We start from the raw sequence: 25519 nt of genomic DNA, 5'->3' as shown, positions 1-25519 counted from the left end.
TTTGTTCTGTAAAGTTTGGATTCAGTTAAAAGAGATCATGCTTGAGGACCTAGAGGGCCATATGTGACCTAGAGGGCCTGTAGGTTCCTCACCCCAGGGTTAGACTAGTATTTATGTAAAGATCTGAGTCCCTTGCATAAAGTAGCCATTTAATGAAGTGTTTGAAATGAACTAATGGTGTGCTAAGACATTTAATGAAGTGTATGAAATGAACTAATGGTGTGCTGAGCAACCATACGTTTTTTCCTAACCTCCCAAAGTATTTCCTAGTTTTCTTATTGACCTGTAAACTCATTACTTCATTTGCTTCTAAAATAATATATTTTTCTGACTGTTTTAATCTCTAACAAATTTTTAGAAAAATGTAGAGCTTTGCTACTTTCAAATTGTAGACTCAAGTATTATGCAAAGCAGTGAAGGAAGAAGCAATTTGAAATGTGAGCAACATAGTCTATGCAGGGTATCATAAAGGACTATGGGAAATAAGTTTTATCTTTTTTCAATAAATGATATAATACTTGCTAAGTTTTTTAAATTAAAAAGGGACTGCAGTAATGAAAGGTTAAGTATTTGTTTCAAAGTTTTCAGAAATACTCATGCTATGCTCTTAATGGACTATTTTCTTTCTGTATCTTTGCTCTTAAAGGACTTCTTTATCTTTGAAGAATTTAATGCATGTTCCATCATCTCAGTGTCAAACTGTGCTAGGAGCTTTTCAGTCTTCAGGAGAGCATATTATGCCTTTTGCGGGGGGTGGGGGGGGAGATGGGATTGTCAACATTGCTATATTCACAGTATTTAGAAACTAATAATTCAGACAAGCAACAAGGAGAATGTTGTGAATTGAATTTGATATAAGTGCAGCCTATCATTTAAGTCTCTCTTCAGTATTTTTAGTATCTTTTCCAGCCCATCTTTTCTGCCTTATCGTCCTGTTCAGCTACTCAGTGTTATAGCTATACGGGATTATATATGCTGTACTGTTCTTTTCATATGGACATTCCGTCTCTTCCTTGCCTTCACACAGGCAAGCTCCCAGGACAGTGTCTGGAGCATACTATAAGCTCAGATCAGTTTCCACCTACTCCCTGACATACTTCCATTCTTTCTCTCCTCAGATTATCATATTATCTGTTTACTTGTTGTCTACATTTCTCAGAATATAAAGTTCTAAAGGGTAGAAGCAATTTCATTTTTGTCACTGTAGTTGTACATAATAAATAGGAGCTTGAAAATTTTTTGTAGAGTTGAATAATATGTGTCACTTTCTAATCTCATTAGCTCTCATGGATTATCCCAATTGATTATCTCTGTGGCAGTGGTTCCAGGCTCTAAATTATATAGCCTTATCTTCTCTCTACTCCATTGCTGTCCCTTTCAGTGCTTCCTGCTCTCATTATCTTCAGAATAAAGCTGAAACTTGTTACCCTCTTATTTAATGCTCACCAAAGTCTGGATCCCAACTCTCCTTTCCAGCATCTTTTTACTGTTTCCTTTTTCACCTAGTCAGATTGTAATACTCACTGTTTTTAGCTCTTTTCACTTTTTATTGCCTTTACTTTCACTTATATTATCTCCTTTGCTTAGAATATACTGACTTGCTATTTCTGTGACTCTTAGATGCATCATGGTAGATAATGGATTGAATTCTAGACTCCAATAAACTATTATAGAGCAGACTTTGATTCCCATAGGATTTAGGTAGTATTTAAGGATCAGTCTAAAAATACTTTTAACATATCTTGGTTTGGTGGAAAAATTCAAAATTTCCAGGAGAAAATGTAGGTAAATGTATTTTTTGAAAACATGGATTTGCAAGAATATTTTCCATAGTATGTAAAGTGATTTCCCCCATAATTGACTTACAATTAATTTTTTTGTTAGAAATGCTAATTATGCTGTTTAAATAGTAATAAGAAGCAAAAATGCTTAGCATTCTTAGTATCTTAAATATTTGCTTTTAATCGGTCTTTGATTGTTATTTCTTTTTATTTTCTCATGTATATATCTATGCATATTAGATGGTCCCAGTGGCCCAGTCCAGACAGAGAATTTTTAGATCTAAATACTCAGATTATGAAAATAATTTTGGTCACCTTGAGTCATCATCTGAGGAAGAAAATGACTCTCTTAGTTTCATAAGACAGGTAAGTAATGGAATATTGAAATGTATAAATTAATTTTGAATAATGTTCCTTTAATTTTATTTTTACTTTGGACCAGACAGATATTTGAGGCCAAATTTGCAAATCCAAAAGAAATTAGAATATTTTTAATTCAATCATTATTAGTTTTTTGTAGTTGATTGAAAAAGTACCATAGTTAAATGTTTGTTGAATATGTTTATGCACACAAGTATATAAATAATATGTGTATTACTGACAATTTTGAAATCGCATGATTAACTTTAAATAATTTTTAAAATTTTAGTAATTTTTAGATCATTTGACATTGCTGGAGAAATGAGGTGAAATTATCTGTTTTACTGTCACCAAAATTTTTGTAAGCGTTTTCTTGGAATCTCTGTAATTACATTTTCCTTCCTTTTAAAACGCATATTCTGAACATATACTGAAAAGGATTTAGTATCTTGTTAATGAACCAAGTTCATTGTGAATATTTATTTTGTGCCTTCAATTAGACCTTTACTTCTATTTTACTTGTATTGTTTCTTTACTAATTCCTCACGGTAATACAGAGTATTCCGTAAGTCTTGATGCAGTTGTAAGCTGTAAAGCTCTCAGCCTAAAACTGCACTAAGCCGTTACCTTCTATTTGTTAATTCCTTTTCTTAATGTCATGATCATTTGAAGTTTGAATTTCCCTTGTTACAAAGAAATAACTAAAATAGCTGGTACAGGGACTTTGTCTTAACAGTGTATGCGACCTTCCGTGCCTGTAGTCCTTCCATGTCTCTTTGGAGAGAAGGGAAAATGTGATGTAATGTTGGAAAAGGTCTCCCCCTCCTGTTCTGTACTTTACTCCTTCCCAGGTAGGGTGATCCAGAACTAGGTAGTGGGTGACAGAAACACCAAATAGCATCCAGTCTTAGACTTAGTGCTTAGACAGGGATCCTCTGGGATTTCTTTCTGACCATGTTTTCATTCCCCTTAACATCTCTGGTCCCTGGGCACGGGTGCCACCGTAGCCTCTGCCATTACTCCCCACTGCTGCTGCCTGCCACTGCCATTACCCAATGCCTTTTCTGCCATTCATTCTCGGCTAGCCCCAGCTCCAGTTTCCATAGATCTCTCTTTTTGTCTTTCTAAGCTGTCCTGGGCTGGGGAAGAAAAAATAACTCATTTTGGCTTTTTCTTGGCTCTCCCACTCAGAGTTCTGTCTGATATTTCCTGGTTGTTTTGTAGGAGAGGTTTTGGAGGAGGTTTGGCATTTGTGACCTTTCACTCTGCCATCTTGATCCCACATCCTGCATTTCTTCTCCCCCAACCCACACATCTTCTGAATCTTGCCTTTTCTGTTGAAGGCAGAAGGCACCATTCTTCTAAAGACCAAAGATTATGACTTCATCATTTTACTCGACTTCTCATCCTCCTTTTCCCCTTGTATCCAGTCATTTGCCAAATCTTGTTTCTACCTTCACTGTCTATTGTATTTGTCCCCTTCTTGCTACTCACAGCCAAGACTGTTAATTCAGATTCTCATCAACTCTTCCTTCAACAATAGCAATAGTCTATTAATTGCTGATAGTTATCAAAGCTACTTGTTCAGCCTTAACCTTTATGGGATCTCTAGACTCACATCTACGAATGCCTAGTATGCATCTCAAACTAGAATTCCCTTTTTAAACATCTTAAAATTCAGTGTGTCCAAAACTGAACTCTTTATCTTCTTCCTCAAACTCTGTCCTTATGCTGCATTAAATTTCATTTCATTCATTTTAAATTTAGATTTAAATTCATTCATTAAATTTCATCGACACAACTTTGCATTTTCTTTTGTTACCATCTGCAGTGAAAATTGAAAATTCTTTGAGGCAGTAGGTATATAGTATATATGAAGTGTACTTTACAGGGCTGTTGTATGGAAAGGACTAACTTTATAGAATGTTGCCTAAGTTTAAAAAGGTTATTGTTTTAATTCTGATTGGTAAGGAATATAAAGAGGTAATAGATTTATATTATTTTGAGGGTGTCAGATTTACCATTATTAGGAATACCAGTATCAGTTTACTAAATGCTTACTTGTGCCACCCATTGGGGATACAAAGACAAAAATAACATTTTCTACTACAAGGAATTTAAAATCTATGCTAGAGAACAATATATACAAGTATAGGTAAATACAAAGGATGTACAAATGCTTCTTAACTTGCTTTTTAGCCATTCTTCCATCAAAGAATAAAATTATTGCTGTATTTTGTATTCCCCATCCCCCACTTTTTTGAATCAGGACACTTCAACTCCAGATCAAAGTGAAGATTCTGGCAGTTCTGAAGAAGAAGAAGAGGAAGAAGAAGAAGAATGGAAAAGTGAAGAAAAAAGTGAAAGTGACAGTGACAATTCCAGGTATTTCAGAGAATTACAGTCTCAAAGCTTGGGGGACTGCCTATTCTAGTCCAGGGCTTCTTTAATGTTTTCCACTTGCGACCCCTTTTTGCAGTTCTGAGGGCAAGCACAGTGCAAAGTGTGCATGTTTTGTATTCAGAACCAAGGTTGCAGTGAAGTTATGACGTTGCCAGAAACACCTTGGATTCGTAACATTTAATTTTCAATCAATTTTTGGTGGTTGTTCATTCAGAAACCTTTTACTGTTGCCAAATTTTTCAAAACCCCATATGGTTCTGTACATAAATAGGAACCCCTTACACAGCATCTTCAACTGGGTATTCAATCTTCACATTAAGAACAGATGAATGAAAATGGAAGAGGAATAGGGGAAGGGAATAAGCATTTATATGGAACCTATGCTCAGCGTTATCACAACAACCCTGCAAGGTAGTGCAATAATCCTTATTTCACAGTTGAAGAAACTAAGGCGGCAAATGAAGGTTAAATGACTTGCTCAGGGTCACACAGCTAGTAAAATATCTTGAGTCAAATTGGACTCAGGTCTTCCTGCCACCAGCTGTCTTAGAGAAATCATCTGTAAAATGCTTACCAAGTTCCAGTCATGAGCATCGAGGATGCCAAAACAAAAAAGTCCCTGTCCTCAATAAGTTTATGTTCTTTATTGAAGGAAAGAATCATTTTAAGATCAGGGAAATGGGTTTCATTTTAGAAAGTCGAAGAGATGATGAATGGAACCAGGAATGTCAGTTGACACACTTCTTCCAGAAGCAGTGTTAGCATTGATTTGATGACTATTTCTAGACATAGAAAGTGAGTAAGGGGATATAGAAATGTGAATAACTATAAATGGATGGTCAGCCAGGATGTTAAGTATCGTTTGTGGTATGGAGTTGGCTAGCTAAGGCAGGTCACATGTATTGGCTCATTTGATAGGACAGCCCTTCAGGGTCATCCATTCCACTTCTGGACAGCCCTCACTGTTAATGACAGCCTTTCTGTAGCTTCCGTCTTTTGTTATTTTGTATTCTTAGGTGTAGTAGAATAAGGGAGGCAATGCTAAATAGGAAATCAGGAACTAGTTTTGAATCCCAACTCAACATTTTATTAACTGTGCATTCTTAAAGAAATCACTTAACTTTTTTAGGTCTCACTTTTCTCACCTGTACAGTGAGTGTGTTGGAATACATGATATTTAAGGTCTTTTCTAGTTCTAAGTTAGTGATCTTAGGAAGTCTCATTTTTTTTTTTACATGATTGCTCTTCTCATACTTGAACTAATTAGTCAGCAGTTACCTGTTTAGGGCCAGAAACTGTATTAGGGGTTGGGGATGAGAAGACAAAAGGGAAATATTTGCTGCCCTCAAGGAACTTAAATTCTATTGCACCATAGCTTCCCCAGGTCTTCTCTTCTCCAGCTTAAACACCTCCAGTTCCTTCGACTTGTTTTCCTGCAGACTGTCCAGACCCTTAAACCATATCGGTTGCCCTCCTCTGAACACATTCTTTCCAAGGAGCTGTTCTTCAGTACTAGAGAAAGTGGTCTCTCCAGGTTTTGAGACTATAACAGGATGATTGCTTCTCATTCTGAACATTATGCCTAAGATCAAGTTAGCTTTTTTGCATGTCATGTACTGGATTTTTGATTTCTTTAATTTACTAGTTGACATCTTGCATGGCTTTCTGTAAGTAATTGCCAAAGAGAAGTTGATAAATTTTCTTAAATTTATTAGGGGTAGTCATTGGACCTGTGATTTGATCAGAGTAGTCAGCTGCTATTGAGAAATGTGTACTAATGAGGATCAGCACCTTCTCTGTCTTAGAAAGGTGCTTAGGACACTGAGAGACTGAATGCCTTGCCCAGTGTCACACAGCTAGTATGTGTCAGAGGCAGCACTTGAACCCAGTTCTTCTCTGGTCTGACACTTAACTTTCTATCTATACTGTTATTACTATTAGAGTTAAACTTTTGCATTTTTCTTTTGAAAATTTAAAAAATCAATTCAGGACAAATCATAAATTTTTATGACAAGACTCTTACTGGTTTCATTTAGTTAGTATTTTTTTTATAGTGATTCTTCAGCCAGATATTCTGATTGGAGAGCTGATGTTGGCATTAATCTTCAGCCTCCTTTAAGAACCTCATCTCGTCGTAGAATTATACGGTATTGCAGTAGCTCAGAAGATGAAGTATCTGTTGAGAAGTTATCTACTCCAAAGAGAAGGCGGAAGAGAAGGAAAAAATGTAAACCTAAGAAGTCGGTATGAAAAAAAAATTGTACTTTCTATAAATTTCTTTTTTAAAAAAATTTTGTTTTGCCAATTTAATTTTTCTCCTTCTAACCTTCACCTTCCAATTGGGAAAAAAACCAGAATTGTTATAACATATGCATAGTTAAGCAAAACAAATTCCTACATTGCCTATGTCCAATAACATGTTTCATTTTGGATATTGAGTCCCATCACCTCTCTGTCAGGAGATAACTAACATGGTTCATCTTTAATCCTCTGGAATCCTGATTGGCATTTAGGAGAATCTTAAGTCTTTCAAAATTGTTTGTCTTCATGATGTTCTCCTTTTTTTTCTTATTTTACTTTGTATCAGTACTTTGCCATTTTTAAAAGGAACTAATCTAAATATTTTTGAGCATTAGGGTCCTTTTAATCTTTCTTCGATCTACTTGTAATATAGGTCAAATAGTGGTATCTCTGAATATGTGACTAAGTAGTTTAGTGACTTTTGGGTCATTGTTCTAGATTGCTTTCCAGAATGACTGAAAAAAAAATCACAGCTACACCACAGTATATCAGTGTCTGCTTTCCCCTGGCTCCTCCATATTTTGCCATCTTTAAAAAAATCAAATTTACCAATTGACCGAGTATGAGGTGGAAATTCAGTCACCTTAATATTTATTTTTTTAGAATGGTTAATGTTTTGGAGCCGATTTTCCTATGGCTATTGATAGGTTGGGTTTCTTCCTTTGAAAATGTTTAACTACTTTATCAATGGGAATGGCTTTTTTCTTACAAATTTAAATCAATTATGTATCTTATAAATTAGATCATTATCAGAGAAACTTACTCCAAAGATTTTTTTTTCTCCAGTCAACTTTTCCCTTTTATTTTTAGCTGTACTGGTTTTGTTTATGCAATATCTTTTTATTTATGTAATCAAAGTTGTCCATTTTGTCTTCTGTGATCTTCTCTAACCCTTACTTATTCATGAACCTTTCCCCTATCAGTGGATCTGAAAGGTAAAATGTCTTCCTTTTTTTCCTCTCATTTGTTTATGATGTGACCTTTTATACCTGAGTCATATATGGAGCTTATCATGTTATTTGGTATGAGGTATTGGTCTAAACACAATTTCTGCCACACTGCTGTCCAGTTTTCCAACATTTTTTGTCAAGGAATAAGTCCTCAACTCCAGTATTTGACATCTTTAAATTTATCAGACTGGACTTCTACATATTGTGTAGCTAATTTGTTCCACTAGTGAACCTTTCTCTTATTTCTCAACCAGCACCAAATTGTTTTGATGATTACTACTTTGTTCTATAATTTGGGAACTATTACTGCTAGTGCCCCTTTCCCACTTTTTTTTTCATTATTTCTCTTGAGATTCTTGACTTTTGTTTCCACCAGATTACTTTTAGTATTATTTTTTGGTATTTTGATTGTTTTGGTGCTAAATAAATAAATTTAGGTAGTGTTGTCATTTTCATTGTATTGGTTCAATTGAGCTCAGTTTTATTGAGCTCAGCTGTTAATTGAGCAATTAACATTTCAATTATTTAAGTCATTCTATTTCTATAAAGAATGTTTTGCATTCATACAGTTTTGGGGACACTAATAGTTTGGGTCTTTTACTGTGTAGAATTTGCAGAGGATGACTCCAGCTGAGCTTGAAAATATAGAACTTTTATATGAATTTCATCCTCCAGTTTGGATAACAGATACTACACTTCGGAAATCTCCATTTGTTCCTCAAATGGGTGATGAGGTAAGAGTGGTAATTTTTTTGTATGTGTGATAAGTTTTGGTAAATATTATAAAATCAGGCTTAATTATTTGTGTTTCAAATGTATTTATTTCATATGCCTTAATTTTCTTTCTGTAGGTAATATATTTTCGACAAGGTCATGAAGCTTATGTTGAGGCAGTCAGGAGAAATAATATTTATGAGCTGAACCCCAACAAGGAGCCATGGAAGAAGATGGATCTTAGAGTAAGTTTTATTACTATTTTTTGTGTAAAAGAATTTTGCATTTCTTTACGTCCCAGCACTTAACATATACCTGACATATACTAAGTGCTTAATAAATGCTTCCTTGCTTGACTATAATTAGTTTATAGGTTCATTTTACAAACTTTTGGGAACAACTGTATATGACTTGTCATCAGTTTTATAAAAGGAAGTAACTTTTTACTGTTATTTTCCAAACCTTAAGATTTTATATGGGCATTGACTTAAAGAAAAATACTACAATGAAAGGTTAAAAAGGCTAGTCATAAATACGAAAATAAAAATGTTACTTATTGTCTATACCAGAGCTGTCCAAAATGCAGTGCGATTTATGTGGCCCACCTACAAGCATAGAAATTTACATGAATGCTTTAGTAAACAAAGCCAGGCTACCGCAGAGCTCTCACTAAATTGGCAAATCAAAATATATTGTCTGTTGTTTCAATAAAAACCTAAGGTTGGACTGGCCTGTACAAACTGAATACTTACATTGGGAGGAGCGTAAATGGGTAATGCTATCTGTAAAGAAAGAGGGATGGAGTCTTTAAGAGCTTGCTTAATAATGCTTTTAACAGTGCCACTCAAGTAACTTTTAAAAAATCTCTTGAAGGATCAAGAATTGGTCAAAATAGTTGGGATGCGGTATGAGGTTGGTCCCCCTACACTCTGTTGCCTTAAGCTCGCTTTTATAGATCCAGCCACTGGAAAGCTTCTGGACAAGTCCTTCTCTCTTAAGTATGTATTTTTCTGTTTGTTTAGCTATGAATTAAATTTTGATATCTTTAATATGAGCATTGTTCTGCACTAGTGGGCTGGTTCTAATAGCAAATACTTGATGTTCAAAAGAGATGAGAAACCTTGACGTATCTTTTGCATTCTAGTAAAAAGAATAAATAACAAAGAATTATAGGTATTTGAGATTGTTCATAGTTGTGCCCAAGTTGAGGTGAGGAAGGGACAAAGGCAAATGGGTTTTATATAGCAGCCACTTTGGGTTTGAGTCTTAGGTTTAGTATTCTGGTGTACCACTTTTGCCACATGTTGTGAGAACTGCTGATCTATGAGAGAAATTTGTTCTAGCCTTTTTGGGGGTGGGTGGGGGAATGGGAGCATGTATTAGGCAGCAAGCAGTATTATTGCCTGCAATAATTATGCAAAGTAATTAATAGAATGCATTATTTTAGATATCATGATATGCCAGATGTTATTGACTTTCTTGTACTACGTCAGTTTTATGATGAAGCACGACAGAGGAACTGGCAAGCTCGTAAGTCTTTTAAGTTTCTACAAAGCCTTACATGTAAGGATAGATTATATGATGTGATTAAGTAATATTGATTTTGTAGTATTTGCATTCAGTAATAAGTCTTTGTAAGATTAGTAGACTGGTTAATACTGATTTCAATTCAATAACATTTAGTATGTACTATCTGCAGTGTGGTAGGTCCTCAACATTTTTTACTTTCAGATCGATATGTTTTGGGAAAGGATATATTATTTAAATAATTCCTTGTGAATACTGAATATTCTTTCCATATTATTTGTTAGTTGATACTGGTTTATAATGCAAATTGGCCTAAGAATTCCTAAGTTATAAACAGAAACCCTTTTTAATTTATTCAGATCTTTCAACCTGATTGCCGTGTTAATCCAAATTTAGATGGGAGGTATTTAAAGCTGTTTGTATCTTCATTTTGTATACTACACATTGTGCAAATTAGATTTTAGATATTTATGTCTTCAATGCCCTTATTGACAGACTAATTGAAGTTGGGCAAATAGGTATGTTTATTACATATTTCTTTAATCAAATATAGGAATTAGAGAATGAATTACAGAGAAGTTTTTTTGTGTCAGGCTCATTTTTTGTTTTGTATAATTTTTTTTCTCCCAAGTTATTGCATAATTGATGACTTGAGTTGACTTTAAATACTCCCAAATTAGCAACTTCTCGTTTTTTTACCTCAGTGTTGTACACATTACCCTTACTATTTAGTGTATACACATATTATATGCTCTCAGGTGTTTGAAGGAACAGGTAAGATACATCAAGTTTAGTTTATAGCAGAGTTCTTCATCTTTCTTTCATCAAGTCTTGCTTTCCTCTCATCTGAAAAAAAAAATCCTTTTCAGACAGCATCTAAAAAACATTTAATATGGCAGGTTTAAAGCCCTTATTATAACAGATCTTCCTGGTTTCTGCACTATGAAGAGGTAAAATCTAGGCAATCATCCTTTGAAATGCAAGATGATGAGAGCATGGTTGCTCTTAACATACTATTCTTAACAGTAATATCTGTACAGGTAATCAGGATTGTTCTGGGACTAGAGGTAGAGGAAATTTTTCTTGAAGGAAAGCGTGTGGCCAAAAGAAGAAAAAGATGAGGCAGCTGGCACATGTGAGGGTTAACATTCATACAGTCAAGGCCCAAAGAATTAAGGCTGCCATCCATATATTTTTGGAACCCCTGGAGACGTAAGTTAGAAGCTCTCATTTTATTTTCCCGGTCCATTTAATTTTTTTTTTAAATTTTGTTCTCTACAATCTAAGCTTGTGGAGATTATATTCAGTACTTTCTTGTGACTTAATTTAAACAGCTTTGTGGCTAAAATTCTTTTACCACATCAGTTGTCCATAACTTCAGATCAAATATTAGTTCAGTTCATGACAGTGACATTTTCAAGGTGCTTTAACACCGGTAATAGACACAAGTTGGTATACTCTACTTGGAATCTTTTGACAGTGATATTTTTAAGGTGCTTTAACACCTGTAATAGACACAAGTTGGTATACTCTACTTGGAATCTTTTGACAGTGATATTTTTAAGGTGCTTTAACACCTGTAATAGACACAAGTTGGTATACTCTACTTGGAATCTTTTGATTTCTTTACCAAAAAGGCTTTTTTTTCCTACAAGAAAATCTTTAAACGAAAATCAGCTGGCTTCAAAACAAATAATTAACAAGGCTTTTTAGCTAGAATTTACAAATGTGGTCATATTCTTCCCTGCTCAATTCATTTATGAACTGTGCCTTTTCTGTTTCTGTTGTTAGTCTTGAACTGAAAAGGTTTTTTGTTTGTTGAAATAGAGAAAAATTATGTTGGGTAAATAGAAGAAACTACTATAACCTGTCTTCAAAATATCGGCCCTTCTTAACTAGTTCTGTACTAGCTCATTAACTGTGTATTAATTATTTTGATCTTCCCTGAATTATTTTAGGTGCCACAATATAACCAAAATTACTTATTGTGAAGTATGAAGAATTTCTTTATAATTTTTTCATCTTATCAAGTCACTGATATACGTGCATTTCACCATTTTCTTCTGGTTGTTAGTTTTGTTATAAAGTTGAAGTTTTGTTTTAGAAACAATGTATCTCTATGGTGAGATCATTTTATTAAAGGTAGACTCTTCATAATGTTATAGCTAATAATACTTGTTTAGTTCTTTGTTGTTATCAAATGTTCCTGGTCAATTTAAGAAATACTTTATTTTCCAAAAGTTGTATCATAATTATATTAAAGCATTTTAGGATGTTTGAATCAGTCAATCAATAAGCATTTATTATGGGCCCAAAGTTTTGTAAATCTAGTAGATAAGGGCTTGTATTTATAAAGAAGCAGTGGTTTTATTTTGTTTTGTTTTTTAAGTTTCCACAGGATACTCTGAATTTTTTTCTTCAGATAGTCTACCTTTTGAGTATTCATCAAGCTAGAGAAAAATGCCCCATATAAAGTTGCCCCAAACAACAACAGCTTTTATAAATATTCATAAACTATAACTCAACCTCACCTCAAGTCCAGAAAAATGCCAATTAAAATAATTTAATTAATTCCTTAACCCCATCCTGAACAATTTAGTCAACTTCCACATAACCCTACTTGTCACATTTGTTGTCCCATTCCTAATAAAAGGTAGCAAGTGGATTTGCTTCCAGAGACTCCAGCCTCTAACACTGCCTTTTCTACTCATTTTGCTGGCCATTTCTGGATTCTTTTGTTCCCCAATTCAGTCTCGGTGAAAATTCTTCTCCTTCCAAGGAGGAGAAATAAGAGGCATTCGCTTTTACTTCTTCTTTTGAAGCTAGCCAGCTTACTGACTGATTTCCAAAATGCTCACTAACCACTTGGTTCTTTTATTCTCCAATATCCAGATGAAATTTCTTGTTCCCTGAGAGCCATACGATAGTTGGAAACCTCAGAAGTAACTCTGTTGGCTTGTGGCATCATCTCAACTTTCACCCATAAGCATTGAAGCAATTCATTCTTGCACATGTTCCTTGAGATTTCCCTATTAAAGTCAAGTCTCTCTAAGGACTGATTTTAAACTTTTGTGATTTATGGGACTAAAATTAATTTTTCTTTCCTAGGAGACTCCTAGTCCTCCTTACAGTATTATTCTCATGGAACTAGTTGCCCTTAACAGTATTGTTGTGCTTAAAGCTACAGTAATGCTCAAAAATTGATCTCGTTTCTATTTTTTCATTAAAAAGAATTAGAATCACAAATTTTTGTGAGTTGTTCTATGGTTTTCTTAGGGCAGTATGGGTAGTTTTTTTTTTAGTGATGGTTTTGGATTAACAGGAAAGGGTGTATTTCTTTTAAAAAAGTGTGTGTATATATAGGCACATTTATATGTATATATACACATGTGTATATGTGAAACAATGAATCAAAACACATTACATATAGAATAAAAACCATGAAAAAATTATTTATGGAATATTTAAACCAGAAATTTGCAACCTTTATTATTAAAAAAGTTTATGTACTTTATAAACTTATAACTTTGTTCATGTTACTTTTTTATCATGCCCTATTTTCCTCTCAACATTTTTTTGTCTGAGAGCATTTGCATAACTGTATTGTCTTTCATTCTTCATAAAATATTTTTACCCACATTTATGTAGTGCTTTCCATGGTGTCAAATGTGGTAGGTATTTAATATTTTATACTTTTTAATAATAAACACAGATTTCTTTGACATATATAAAGCTCCTCTTTTATATAGAGCTTTAAGGCTTACAAACCCTTTCATAAATATTCTCTTTTAATACTCATAACAACCTTGGAGGGCAGGTACTGTTACTCCAATTTTATAGGTGAGGAGGAAATAAGCTGAGGAGTTAAATGATTTGCCCAAGGCTATGTAGCTAATAAGGGTTTGAAGCAAGATTCTAATTCTCTCCTTTGTGACTCCAAGTCCAATGTTCCATCTGTTGCACCACTTAGCTAGAGATGATACTTAGAGGCATTGTCTTATTTTGAAAATCAGATTATTATTTCTAGTTTAGTTATTTCTAGTTAAATAATAGCTAACATTTATATATAAGGCAGCTAGGCTGAATGGTAGATAGAGTACTAGACCAGGAGTCAGGAGTTCATATCCTGCCACTTCCTAGCTATCTGAACATGAGCAAATCATTTAACTTCTGTCTATCCCAGTCTCTCATCTGTAAAATGGAGATGATAATAACACCTAATTCCTAGAATTATTGTGAGGATAAAATGGGATGGTACTTTTAAAGTGCTTAGTAAACCTTAAAGCACTATATACATGCTATCTAGCTTTTATAATTATTATTATAGTATATAATTTTATGATTGTTATTGTATACCACTTTAAAGTTTGTAAAGAATTTTACATTCATTCTTTTAGATAGTAACAGTTTTCGGAATTGGAATGCCATGTGTAAAATTCCAGCATTTTAGGGGCTTTTTATAATGGTGATTTTTTTTCTTTCGATGATGGCATATATTTAATTTAGGTACCTGAACTAGACAAATGCATTGTGATTTAGGCTGAGCGTTCCAAATGTGTCTCTATTTGTTGTTTGATATTTTGTAGTTTTACTGATGCAGGTATCAGTATTTATCTTAGTAAGAACTTCTGGACTAAGTTTTTTTACTATAGTAATGCGTTATAGCCACTAAACAGTCACATTAGTTATGGGACTTTCTGGTCATTAATATGGTAATATCAATAACTCAAATTTTATTTAACATAAGAATTAAAGTAACGTTCATTGTGTATTTCCTGCATAGTTTTTTTAAAAGTCTGGTAGTTCTTTGCATTTTAAAAAATAGTTGCTATTTCTTTTACAGGTGACAGATTTCGATCTATAATTGATGATGCTTGGTGGTTTGGAACAGTGTTAAGTCAAGAGCCCTTTCAACCACAGTATCCAGATAGTCATTTCCAATGTTACAATGTTAAGTATGTACAAATATTTATGTTTACTATTCATTGAACACACATTTATTATGTGCCTCTTATGTGCACATACTATTCTAATTCCTTAAGTTAGAAAGTTATGTATGACACAGATCCAGGAAGATAAGATCTGAAATAACTGATACAAAGAAGAACAATGGATTAGCCCACTTAGAAAACTGAGGAGGGAGTTACCCTTTTCATCAATAGGTAGAGGTGGCAGGTTTGGTACTGATGGAGTACCTGGAAGAGAAGTTGTACCTGAGTTGGAGCTCAAAGAAAATGAAGTGTGGGGATAGAATAAAGCAAGATGTGTATAAGGAATGGAAAATAATCCAGTTTGGGTGTCATATTGAATATTTGAATAACAGTATACTTCTGCGTGGTGATTTCAGGTTTATGTAATACAACACAGTGGGGAATAGTGTAAGATAAAGGTAGAAAGAAATCTAACTGTAGAGGACCTTGAGTGCCAGGTTCTAAAATTTCTACTTTATTTAATTAGTAATGGAAAATCTCTAAAGGTTTCTGTGTAGATTGGTGGTGTCATCAGAACTATTCATTAGGATGATTACTTGCATAATTATCAAGAATACATAGATAAGGGGAAGATAGAGGAGAGACAGACTTTGTAATGTGGATTATTACAATAGTCTTGGTGATAAGAGGATCTGAATAAAAGCTTTTATGGTGGGAATTGAGGGAAAGACAGGGTGGATATGAAGTAGATTTAACCACATTTTTACATCATTGGATTTATGGTGGTGTCAAAGATTAGGATCCCTAAACTTGGTTTTTATATTTTTAGAAAATTGTACATCAGTGTAATTGGTTTCCTTCATACTACCTTTATTTTACACATTTAAAAACATTATTCTGAGGAGTCCATAGGTTTCACCACAATTCCAAAAGAAATACATGACACAAAAAAAGTTAATAACTTTGACTGTAGGTGACTGGGTACCATTGACATAAATAGAAAAATTGGGGAGAGGAACAGGTTTGAAGAGGAGAAAATAAATTCAGTTTTGGACCTAATGAGTAAAGCTTGTGACATCCAGGTGGACATAGCCAGCTGGCATTTGGAAACATGAGACTAGGACCTGGGGAGAAGATGGGAACAAGAGACACTGATTTGCGAGTCATCTGCATTAAGGTTATTATAATTGAAGGTATGGAAGAGGTGAGCTTGTGAAGGGAGAGATTTTAATGGGAAAAGAGAGCTAGAGATGTGAGTTGGGGTAGTGAATGAGGAGCCTGCAAACAAGATAAAAGAGTGGTAAGAGAGATGAGGAGTCATTGTCACGGAAGCCAAAGGAACAGAATATTTATAAAAATCAGATAGACATGTCTGACACCAGTCCAAGAGAATAAAGAAGATGCCACATTGTATATCGTATACCAAGAAATGCAGGGTATCCTCAAAGATCTTGTTTTAGTTTTAAGTTTAAAACTGAAACAAGACTTCTGGGGCATTCTGTATAATATAGAATACTTAAGTTGTCTCTCCCTATAAAATAAATAAGCTCCGTGAAGGCAGCAGCTGATACACTTTTGTATTTATATCCCCAGAGCTTAGCATAGTGCTTGGTACATGGTAAACAATTGAATGTTTTTTTATTCAATATCTGAGGGTTTTTTTTTTTTTTTAAATTCACTTAGTTTAGTCTTACAGTAAGTATTCATTATCTTAAAGATCAGAAGAGGGGTTGATATTTGGTTTGACTAGATAGGCCATTTTAAAGAATGCAATTAGTGTTTTTATTTTAATTTCTAGAATAATTAATATCTTACATTATGAGTCATGTTCCTTTTTTTGAAAATTTGCTAATGATGTCTACCCTCAGACATCAGTTAAAATGTTTTTATGAAGGCTAACTTTTTCCTTTTCTCCAACCTACTGATTAAATAGGTGGGACAATACTGAAATAGAAAAGCTTAGTCCATGGGATATGGAGCCAATTCCTGATAATGGTATGTGGAAATTAATTAAATTATAAGGAATCATAGAATTTTAGATCTAGAAGAGGCTTTAGGGGTTGAGTTTAACCCTCTCATTTACAAATGAGCAAACAAGCCCAAAAAGGAAAATTATTTGTCCGGAGTCTCATAATTGTTAGTAGAAGTCAAGACTCATGCCTAGGATTCCTCACTTCTGTCCTATTTTCTTTTTATTACACAATTTCATGTTTTCACTGTTTTATCTTTTGTTAAAGCTGACAGCATAATGACCAACTGGAATTCATTTAACACTTTAGAATTTACCATACTTTGAAGGTAGCAGAAAGTGTTCTTCTTGGTCTGGTCCTGTGGTTTTATCAATGTAAGGAACTCCTGATATGGAACTCCTTCCTCTGATGTAGAACAGCAGAATCATTTGTAACTTAAAGAGCTGTCTTTGGCATAGAGAGGTTAAGTGCTTTGCCCTTGATCACCCAGATAGTATCTGTGAGAGGCAGAATTTGAACTTGGGTCTTCTTGACTGAAGCTGACCCTCTTTAGTATGCCCTGCTACCTATGAAGGTTATTCTTTCCACTTTACATGTGGGAGAACTAAGACCCAGAGAAGTTGTGGTTTGTCTGTTGTCGTGTATCATGGAAATAATGGAGCTAGGATTTGAACAAAGAGCACTTAACCCCAAATCTACTGTTCTTTTTCCATTTGGCGATTTTTGATAAATGCAGAAATTGTAGCGCTCTTTCTTGGGATGCTAAGTACTAAAGAAACATCATTCCCACTATCCCTTGCCTTCACTCCTGTTCATTCACACATTCCTCTTGAACAAATTTAAAGAAGATCATGAAACCATGCTGAACCCCCTAATTTATGTTGCATAATCTCAACTGGAACCTCACCGCAACAAGGCAATCATTTTTTACCTCTCTAATCCACAAAAACTTTTCATTCTTCCTTAAGCCTCCCACAGTTCCCCTTCCCCCACCTTCTCAGCTGAGAACCTTGCTTCATATTTTGCTGGAAAGATTGAGGCCATTTCCTGAGAGCTTCCTATTCTTTGTTCCTCGTTTCATATCACTCAGGTGGCTTCTTCTGTTGTTTACTCCTTCCACCCATTTCACCCAATGAATTGACCCTTCTTGCCAGGGCAAACCCCTCTACATGCTTAAGAGATCCTGTTCTATTCCGTCTTCTCCAATAGATTACCCACCTTGATTATTCCTACTTTTTCACTAATTTTTCAGTTTCTCTCTTTCTACTGGTTGCCTCCTGCAAATATGCCCATGTCTCCCCTGTCCTCAAAAAACCCTAACTTAATCTGTCCGTTGTCCCCTGGTTATTATCCTATATCTCTCCTTTTGTGCCAAAACTTGAGAAAAGCCGTCTGAAAAAGACCCCTCTACCTCCTTTTCTCCTCTTCTTAACTCTCTGAAATTTAGCTTTCTGGCTTCATTTGATTGAAGCTTCTCTTTCCTAAGTTACTTACCAGCTTTTTCTTAGTCCTCATTTTTTCTTGACCTCTCTGCCACCTTTGTACTGTTAGTCAAGCTCTTCTCCTTGATACTCCATTCTCTCTAGGTTTTTGTGATACTACTCTTTCCTGGTTCTCCTCCTAACTGCTGCTTTTTTTTTTTTCCTCTGCTGGATTTTCATCCATATCACACCTACTAACAGTGAGTCTTATATTCTACCTCCACACTATTCACTTGGTGATCTCATCAGCTCCTGTGGTTTCAGTTATCATCCATAAACTCATGACTCTCAGAGCCATCCCTAACCTAACCATGTTACTGTCTTATTCTACTACTATGATTACTTTCAAGGTCAAGTATAAAACCTCCCATTTGGCTTTCAAAGCCCTTTGGAGCCCAGCTTCTTCCTACCTTTTCATAGTCTTATTACACTTTGCCACCTTCCATGCATTCTGTAATCCAGTGACACTAACCTTCTTACTGTTACTGTTACATGACAGTCTCTCCCAAATTTTGAACATTTTCAGCAACTATTTCTATGCCTCCTAGTTTCCTGGTTTCCTTTGGATATCAGCTGATGTCTCACCTTCTGCAAGAAACCCCACCCAGTCTTCCTTAATTTAACTTCCTCTCAATTTATCCTTTATATATTTTATTTGTATATAGTTGTTGGTATGCTGTTTCCCCCATTATATATACTAAGCTCCTTGAGAACAGGGATGTTTTTGTTTGTTTGGGGTTTCATGCTGTTCTGCATATCCCCTGTACTTAGCACATTGCCTAGTTCACAGTGGGTGCTTAATAAAATGCTGATGAACTGATTGACTAATTTGTCCATTGCAGTTTCACCTCTTCTATTAATCATCTTTTTTGTATTCCCAATCTCTTTGTTTCTGTAGTCCATGTTTGTAGTCTAATTTGCACCCTTGTTTGAAAAGATAGAAGCCATATTGCATGAGATCCCTTATCTACCGTCACCTCAAAATATCTCTACTTGTAGAATCTCTTCCTTTTGGTCTGAGACTTGCAGGTGCTGCTCCGATGCTTCTCCTACCTACTGTCTAGGTGACATCTCAATAGATCTTGCCATTTTTAAAACAACAAAATAAGCAGGTTAACTGCTTTTTTTTTATTTTTCCCTTCCAGATTTTTTGATCCATGGTTTTTGTGCAGTCTCTTTAACTTTGACTCTTGACCTCAGTACTTCGACTCCTAAAGATTTCATGTTAATCACGTGAAATGCTTTCCTCTTTCCATGATATCCTTATTTTCATTTCTGTGTTATTGAATGCTGTTTGTGTTCTGACTTGTGTGTATCAGTATATCCAAGACTTAGTGAATGTTGAACCTCTCCATCATCTTTACAGTCTCAGAAAAATCATACTGGCTCGTGCTTTCAACTAGCACCTTTATTTTAATGACTTCCCTGGATTTAGCCTTTACTTGAAAATCCAAGAAACCTTCAGAGTTCTTTTTAGGTTTCATATCATCTGATCAAGTTCAACATTTCTAAATCTGAATGTATCATATCTTCCCAATCTGCCCAGTTTTCTTAGTTCTTTTAGTGACTTGATGTTTTTTTTTTTCAGTCTCCAAATCTTGGCATTATCTTGACTCTTATAACCCAACAGTTACTGATTCCTGTCAGTTCTTCTTTACTATGTATGTATTTGTCCTTTATCTAGTACTACTGTAAACACTTTAAGCTAGATATCCTCATCATGTTACTGAGTTTTTGTGAATATTTTACTAACTTTTCTTTTATTCTTTTCTTCTTCAGTCTGTTCTCTGTGTTTTGGATAGATTGTGGGTACTTGGTGGATCTTTGATTTCATTGATGTGTATGCTCCCTTCAACAATATAGTTTATCACAAATAGGATGTTTGCTCATTCTTTGTGGACTTCCATTCATGTTCTCCCACAAGTTCACCTAGCATTGGCAAACACCTTCCTTGTAGCTTCCTGGACAAATTCTTTTTATTTTTAATTAAAACTAAAACTTAATTGCACTTATAAGCAAATAGGTAATTTATGAAGATTGCTTCTTTGGCGTGCCATTTGCGAAATGTGAAATAATCCAATGTTATTGTTGGTATTACTGACAGCATTTCAAAGCATTCTGTGTACAACAGTATTATCACATTCCTACCATGATTCTAAAATACAAGCTAAACATCTAGTGACTAATATTATATGTATTGTAAAAATTAGGAAAGTTCAAGCTCCATGTTTTCCAAAATATATTTGTTTGCAAAATCCGTATTCAAGTAGTTGCATTTCTTATTTTTATACAGAGGTTCTTTCAAATGTTAAATAATTATCAGATAGGATATAGAAGTAGTTGAGTAAAATCTAGATCCAGAAAGTATAGGAATTAATACATTAAGTACAATTAGCATTTATTATTACTACTATTTTTAAAGACAAATTTGAAACATTTTTAGAAATAAATTTACTTTTATATGCATTTATAATGTCTCTCCAATTGCCAGTTAAAAAAAGAAGAAAAAAAGGAAATGAAAACCTTTATTAAAAACATGCATAATCCCAGTGAAACAAAGCCACTTGTTGGCCATGTGTGGAAAACATGTTTCTTTCTAAATTTAACGTTCACCTTTATGATAGGAGGTGAGATGGGGTATTTGTCTTCAGTCTTGTACCTGTAGTTTATCATTGATCATTGTTCCCAAGTCTTTCAAAGTTGTCTTTCTCTACAATGTCAGATATATATGTTCTCCTTAATTGCACTTCAGCAGCTCAATTTTCTTAAATCATTGCTCTAAAAATCACTCCCACCCACCCATGCCTATTTTCTGTAGGGTCCTGTGATGACACTATATATGTTGCCTGCCATATCAAGTCCAAAATCATCTTCCTTGGCTTTCAAGCTCTACCCTTCAACCCTACATGCTTTCTGGAGTAGGACAACCCCATGGCATAGCCATGAAAAGTGAGCTGAAATTTTAGTGAACAGAATCCCTACCTCCTTGTGCCCACAGGACAGTTAGGTGACTCCTTAGATAGAGAGCTGGACCTGGAGTCAGGAAAAACTGAGTTCAGATATGGCCTCCAGGTACTTAATAAGCTGTGTGATCCTGGGCAAGACATTTTATCTCTCTTTGCCTCTGTTTTCTCAACTGTGAAAAAGGAGTAATGATAGCATCTACCTAGCTACCTAGTTGTTGTAAGGCTCAAATAAGGTAAGGATTATAAACCTTTTAGCAAACTATTGCCTACCATATTGTTAAAAGTACTTAGCACTTTCCCTGGCACATTGTAAGTCCCATATAAATGCTTATTCCTTTCCCTAATCCTTCTTCCCTTCCTTCTGCTGCTTCTATACTGGCTATTTGAAAGTATCCACATTTTATATTTTAGACATGAAGTATTTTAAATGTAAAGGCTCAACTCTTGAAATTGTACAGTATCACACTATAGAATTGGAATAAAATTTGATAAGACTGAGATTGTGAAAGATTGCTTTTGGAGATATATTTGGTTTGACCATCTTTTACTGAACTAGATTTTTCTATGCTGTATACAAAGGGTAAAAGATTTGTAAAGTGAGCTATTTGAATGTAAAAGTATATTTTTATAGTTTTATATTTTCCTGTTCATTCTTTTTTCTTTCTTGTGTCATATTTTTATTTATATGTAGTTGATCCACCTGAAGAATTGGGAGCTAGTATTTCAGTGACTTCAGATGAACTAGAGAAGTTGTTATACAAACCCCAGAATGGTGAATGGGGTAAAAAGTCCCGGGATGAAGAATGTGAAAGAATAATCAATGGCATTGATCAGCTTTTGAATCTTGGTAACAGTTTACATTTTATTAGAAATATCAAAAATTTGCAAATCATCAACACAAATGATTGTTTATGAGATATTTGCATTGTGCTTTGAATTAATATTTTGGCTTTACTTGGTGAATAATTTTGAGAGAAATGACAGGATTTAATTTCTTTTTAAAATAAGATTTATTGGTGTCCTTTGTTTTTCTATCGTTCATTTCTGGAAATCCTCCTGCCTCCTGTTTTGCAGATACAAAAAAATATACAATGCAGTCACTGTGTATGGCGTGTTCCAAGCTTTCAGTGTCTCAGAGATCTTTGATCTAAGTCAAAGTCTGATTGTTGACCCTTTCCCCTCATTCCCTTCCTTTGGCTTCAGTCTGAGCTCTACAAGTTTCTGGCTTGGGTTTGGGTCTGAGCAATGGTAGAATACTGTTAGACTTAGCCTTTATTAGCCAGCTGGAAGGCTCTCTAGGCTTCACCTTGGTACAGAATTCCTGTCCTCATTCCTCTGCTATACCTCTCCAGGCTTCAGACTGGACTAGGAGTTGGAACAGAGACCCCAACCCCACCCCTGCTCCTGGTGGATGAAACATACAATTGCTACTTAACTGTGAACTTATTACTTCTCAGTATACTGCCTTCTTACTACTGTGCCTTACTCCTTTGCATAGGTCCTGGATCTTTGGTATAGAACTAGGTATGGGTGCCAGAGCTACCAAATGGCACTTGTTCCTATCACGGTATCCCGGTATGGATCTGGGACCTCTTCATGATCCAGCGCACGTCCTCTCCCTGGGCATGCTCCTGGCCAGGCTGTATCCCTAATTTTCTTAGACTTGTGTGTTTTCTAATGCTAGCCTAGGCACTCAATGTGACTTTTTTTTTTTCTGTTGGGATTTGGTCTGATGTGTTTTCTGGGTCTGTTTTGGGCAGTTTAAGGGGAAACTTCTTGCTGTTCTATCATCTTGGCCCTACCTCTCAATAAAGCAGCGCACAACCTAGGTGACATTCTCAAATATTCACTTTTTCTCTTCTCCTTTGTCCCCACTGTCTAATATCTAGTCTGTTGCCAAGTTCTTCATTCTGCCTTCATAACATCTCTCCTGTATGCCCCCTTTTCTTGTCCAACACTGCCACCACCCCAGTGAAGGCCCTCATCTCCTCATGCCTCGCTTTATTGCAGTGTCTTTCTGTGCCTGGTCTCCCAGGCTTGTTTCTCCCTCCTCTAGTCCACCTTCCATTTAACTATCAGACTAATCTTCCCAAAGCACAAATCTGATCATGTTATCCTTTCCACCCCTCCCTTACTTAGTAACTTCAGTTATTCCCTTTTACTTCCAAGATCAAATATAAAGTCTTTTGTTTGGCTTTTAAAACCCTTCACAACTGTCTCCCACTGTCTCCTCTCTGCTACTTCCCAATTACTTAATTGCAGTTCAGTGACCCTGGCTTCCATGATGTTCTTTGAGGAAGACAATCATGATTTCCTTCACCAGCTCTCCTCCATGCCTGGAATTCTCTCCTTTCTTTCTTCACTTCCTGGTTTCCTTGGTTTCAAGTCTAAACCAAAATCTGATCTTTGGCAAAAAGCCTTTCTAGATACCAACTCTTTTTATTATTTCCAGTTTATTGATTGTGTCTGTGTCTGTGTGTATCTGGCACATAATGGATGCTTAATTATTCCTCATTGACTTACTGAGCACCTACTATATACCAGGCCCAGTGCACGTTTATATACTTAAGGCACAAATGTAATGAAGTCTGCATTCTGTCAGGGGAGGCATACACAGATAAATACACACAAAATAAATACAAGATAATTTGGGGAGAGAAACACTAGCAACTTGGGTAATAATGAAATATTTCTCATGTCTGAGAGATGCGTAAGCAGAACTTTGAAGTGAGTTAGGGCTTCTAAGAGGTAGAGATGAGAGAGAGTGCCTACAGCCTAAGCGAAGGCATAAAGACAGGAAGTGGAATTGTGTATGTGAGTAACAGAACAAGGCCAGTTTGATTGGACAATTGAATGCATGAAAAGGCAGCTAGGTGGAGCACTGGGTCTGAAGTCAGAAAGACCTCTGAGTTCAGATCTGGCCTCAGACACTTACTAACTGTGTGATCCTGGCCAAGTCACTTAACCCTGTTTGCCTCAGTTTACTCATCTGTAAAATAAGCTGAAGAAGGAATTGACAAATCACGCCAGGATCTTTGCCAAGTAAACCCCAAACGGGGTCACAAAGAGTTGGATGTGACTGAAAAGACTAAACAATGGAATTGGAGCTAGGTTGTAAATGGAGTTTGTATTTGATTTAAGTAACAGCAAGCTATTGGAGTTTATTGAGCAGAGGAGAGATACAGTCAAACCTGTGCTTTAGGAGCAGTGCTTTATTAGGCATGTCGAGAATGGATTTGAGAGGGTCAATGTTGATATGAGCCAAAAGGCTATTGTAATAGAGGTTACTGGGGCTGTGAGAATATAGCGGGGAAAATGGGTTTGAGAGATGCTGTAGTGTTAGAATTGCCAAGATTTGATGCTTGATTATGGTATATATGGTGAAGGAGACTAAGAAGTTAAGTTTGAGAACTTGGATGACTAGGAAGGTACTGGTGCCTTCAACAGAAATAGAGAAGCTCAGTAGGGTTGTGCATTTGAGGACCTCTGTTTTGGGCATGTTGAGTTTGAGATTCTTATGAAACAAATAGTTTTAAATGTTCAGTAGGTAGTTGGTGATACAGAATTGGAGCTCAGGAAAGACACTAGGGAGGGATATGTAAATCTCAGGGTCATCTGTATAGAGATGAAATCCTTGGGAGTTGAGGTTACCAAGAGAGAAGGCAGCCTAGAACAGAGACTTAGGGCATATGTGTAGTTACATAAAGGTAGGTAAGTCTCTTATACTTCTGCCAAGAGGAAGGAAACAAGTTTCATTATCTTTGGGTCTGTGTTCACTGAAATTTAATTATTTAAATGGCTTTTTTTTTCTTAGATATAGCTGCAGCTTTTGCAGGTCCAGTTGACCTATGTACATACCCAAAGTACTGTACAGTGGTAGCCTATCCAACAGATCTTTACACCATTCGGATGAGACTTGTCCATCGATTTTACAGGTCAGTAGCTTAATAAAAAATTTAATTTTGAAATATGCTTCTTTCTTCCTACCTACAAGATTTCTAGTAAACAAGGAGAATAAAGGTGTTCTTTATTTTACAAAAACAGAAAGTTATATTAGAATCGTATTACTCTAGGTTCTTTTATTTTAAGATAACTTTGGTATTAAAAAACCTTAGGTGTTACTTTTTCTTTATAT

General features: G+C 35.3%; 1 protein-coding gene across 1 annotated transcript in view; it reads left to right on the top strand.

Annotated features, from left to right (window-relative positions):
- Positions 1–25519, top strand: part of BRWD1 (bromodomain and WD repeat domain containing 1) — a 150624-nt gene that overhangs the window by 92890 nt on the left and 32215 nt on the right. Inside the window, exons 21-31 of the mRNA XM_036747966.1 lie at positions 2022–2147; positions 4411–4526; positions 6599–6788; positions 8404–8529; positions 8647–8754; positions 9383–9507; positions 9957–10039; positions 14880–14991; positions 16901–16962; positions 22076–22231; positions 25199–25319. Coding sequence (XP_036603861.1) covers positions 2022–2147; positions 4411–4526; positions 6599–6788; positions 8404–8529; positions 8647–8754; positions 9383–9507; positions 9957–10039; positions 14880–14991; positions 16901–16962; positions 22076–22231; positions 25199–25319 — 1325 coding nt within the window. The remainder of the gene's footprint in view (positions 1–2021; positions 2148–4410; positions 4527–6598; positions 6789–8403; positions 8530–8646; positions 8755–9382; positions 9508–9956; positions 10040–14879; positions 14992–16900; positions 16963–22075; positions 22232–25198; positions 25320–25519) is intronic.

Source organism: Trichosurus vulpecula, chromosome 2 (assembly GCF_011100635.1).
Source record: "Trichosurus vulpecula isolate mTriVul1 chromosome 2, mTriVul1.pri, whole genome shotgun sequence".
Classification (NCBI taxonomy): domain Eukaryota; kingdom Metazoa; phylum Chordata; class Mammalia; order Diprotodontia; family Phalangeridae; genus Trichosurus; species Trichosurus vulpecula.
This window is presented reverse-complemented; position numbering and strand designations above follow the sequence as displayed.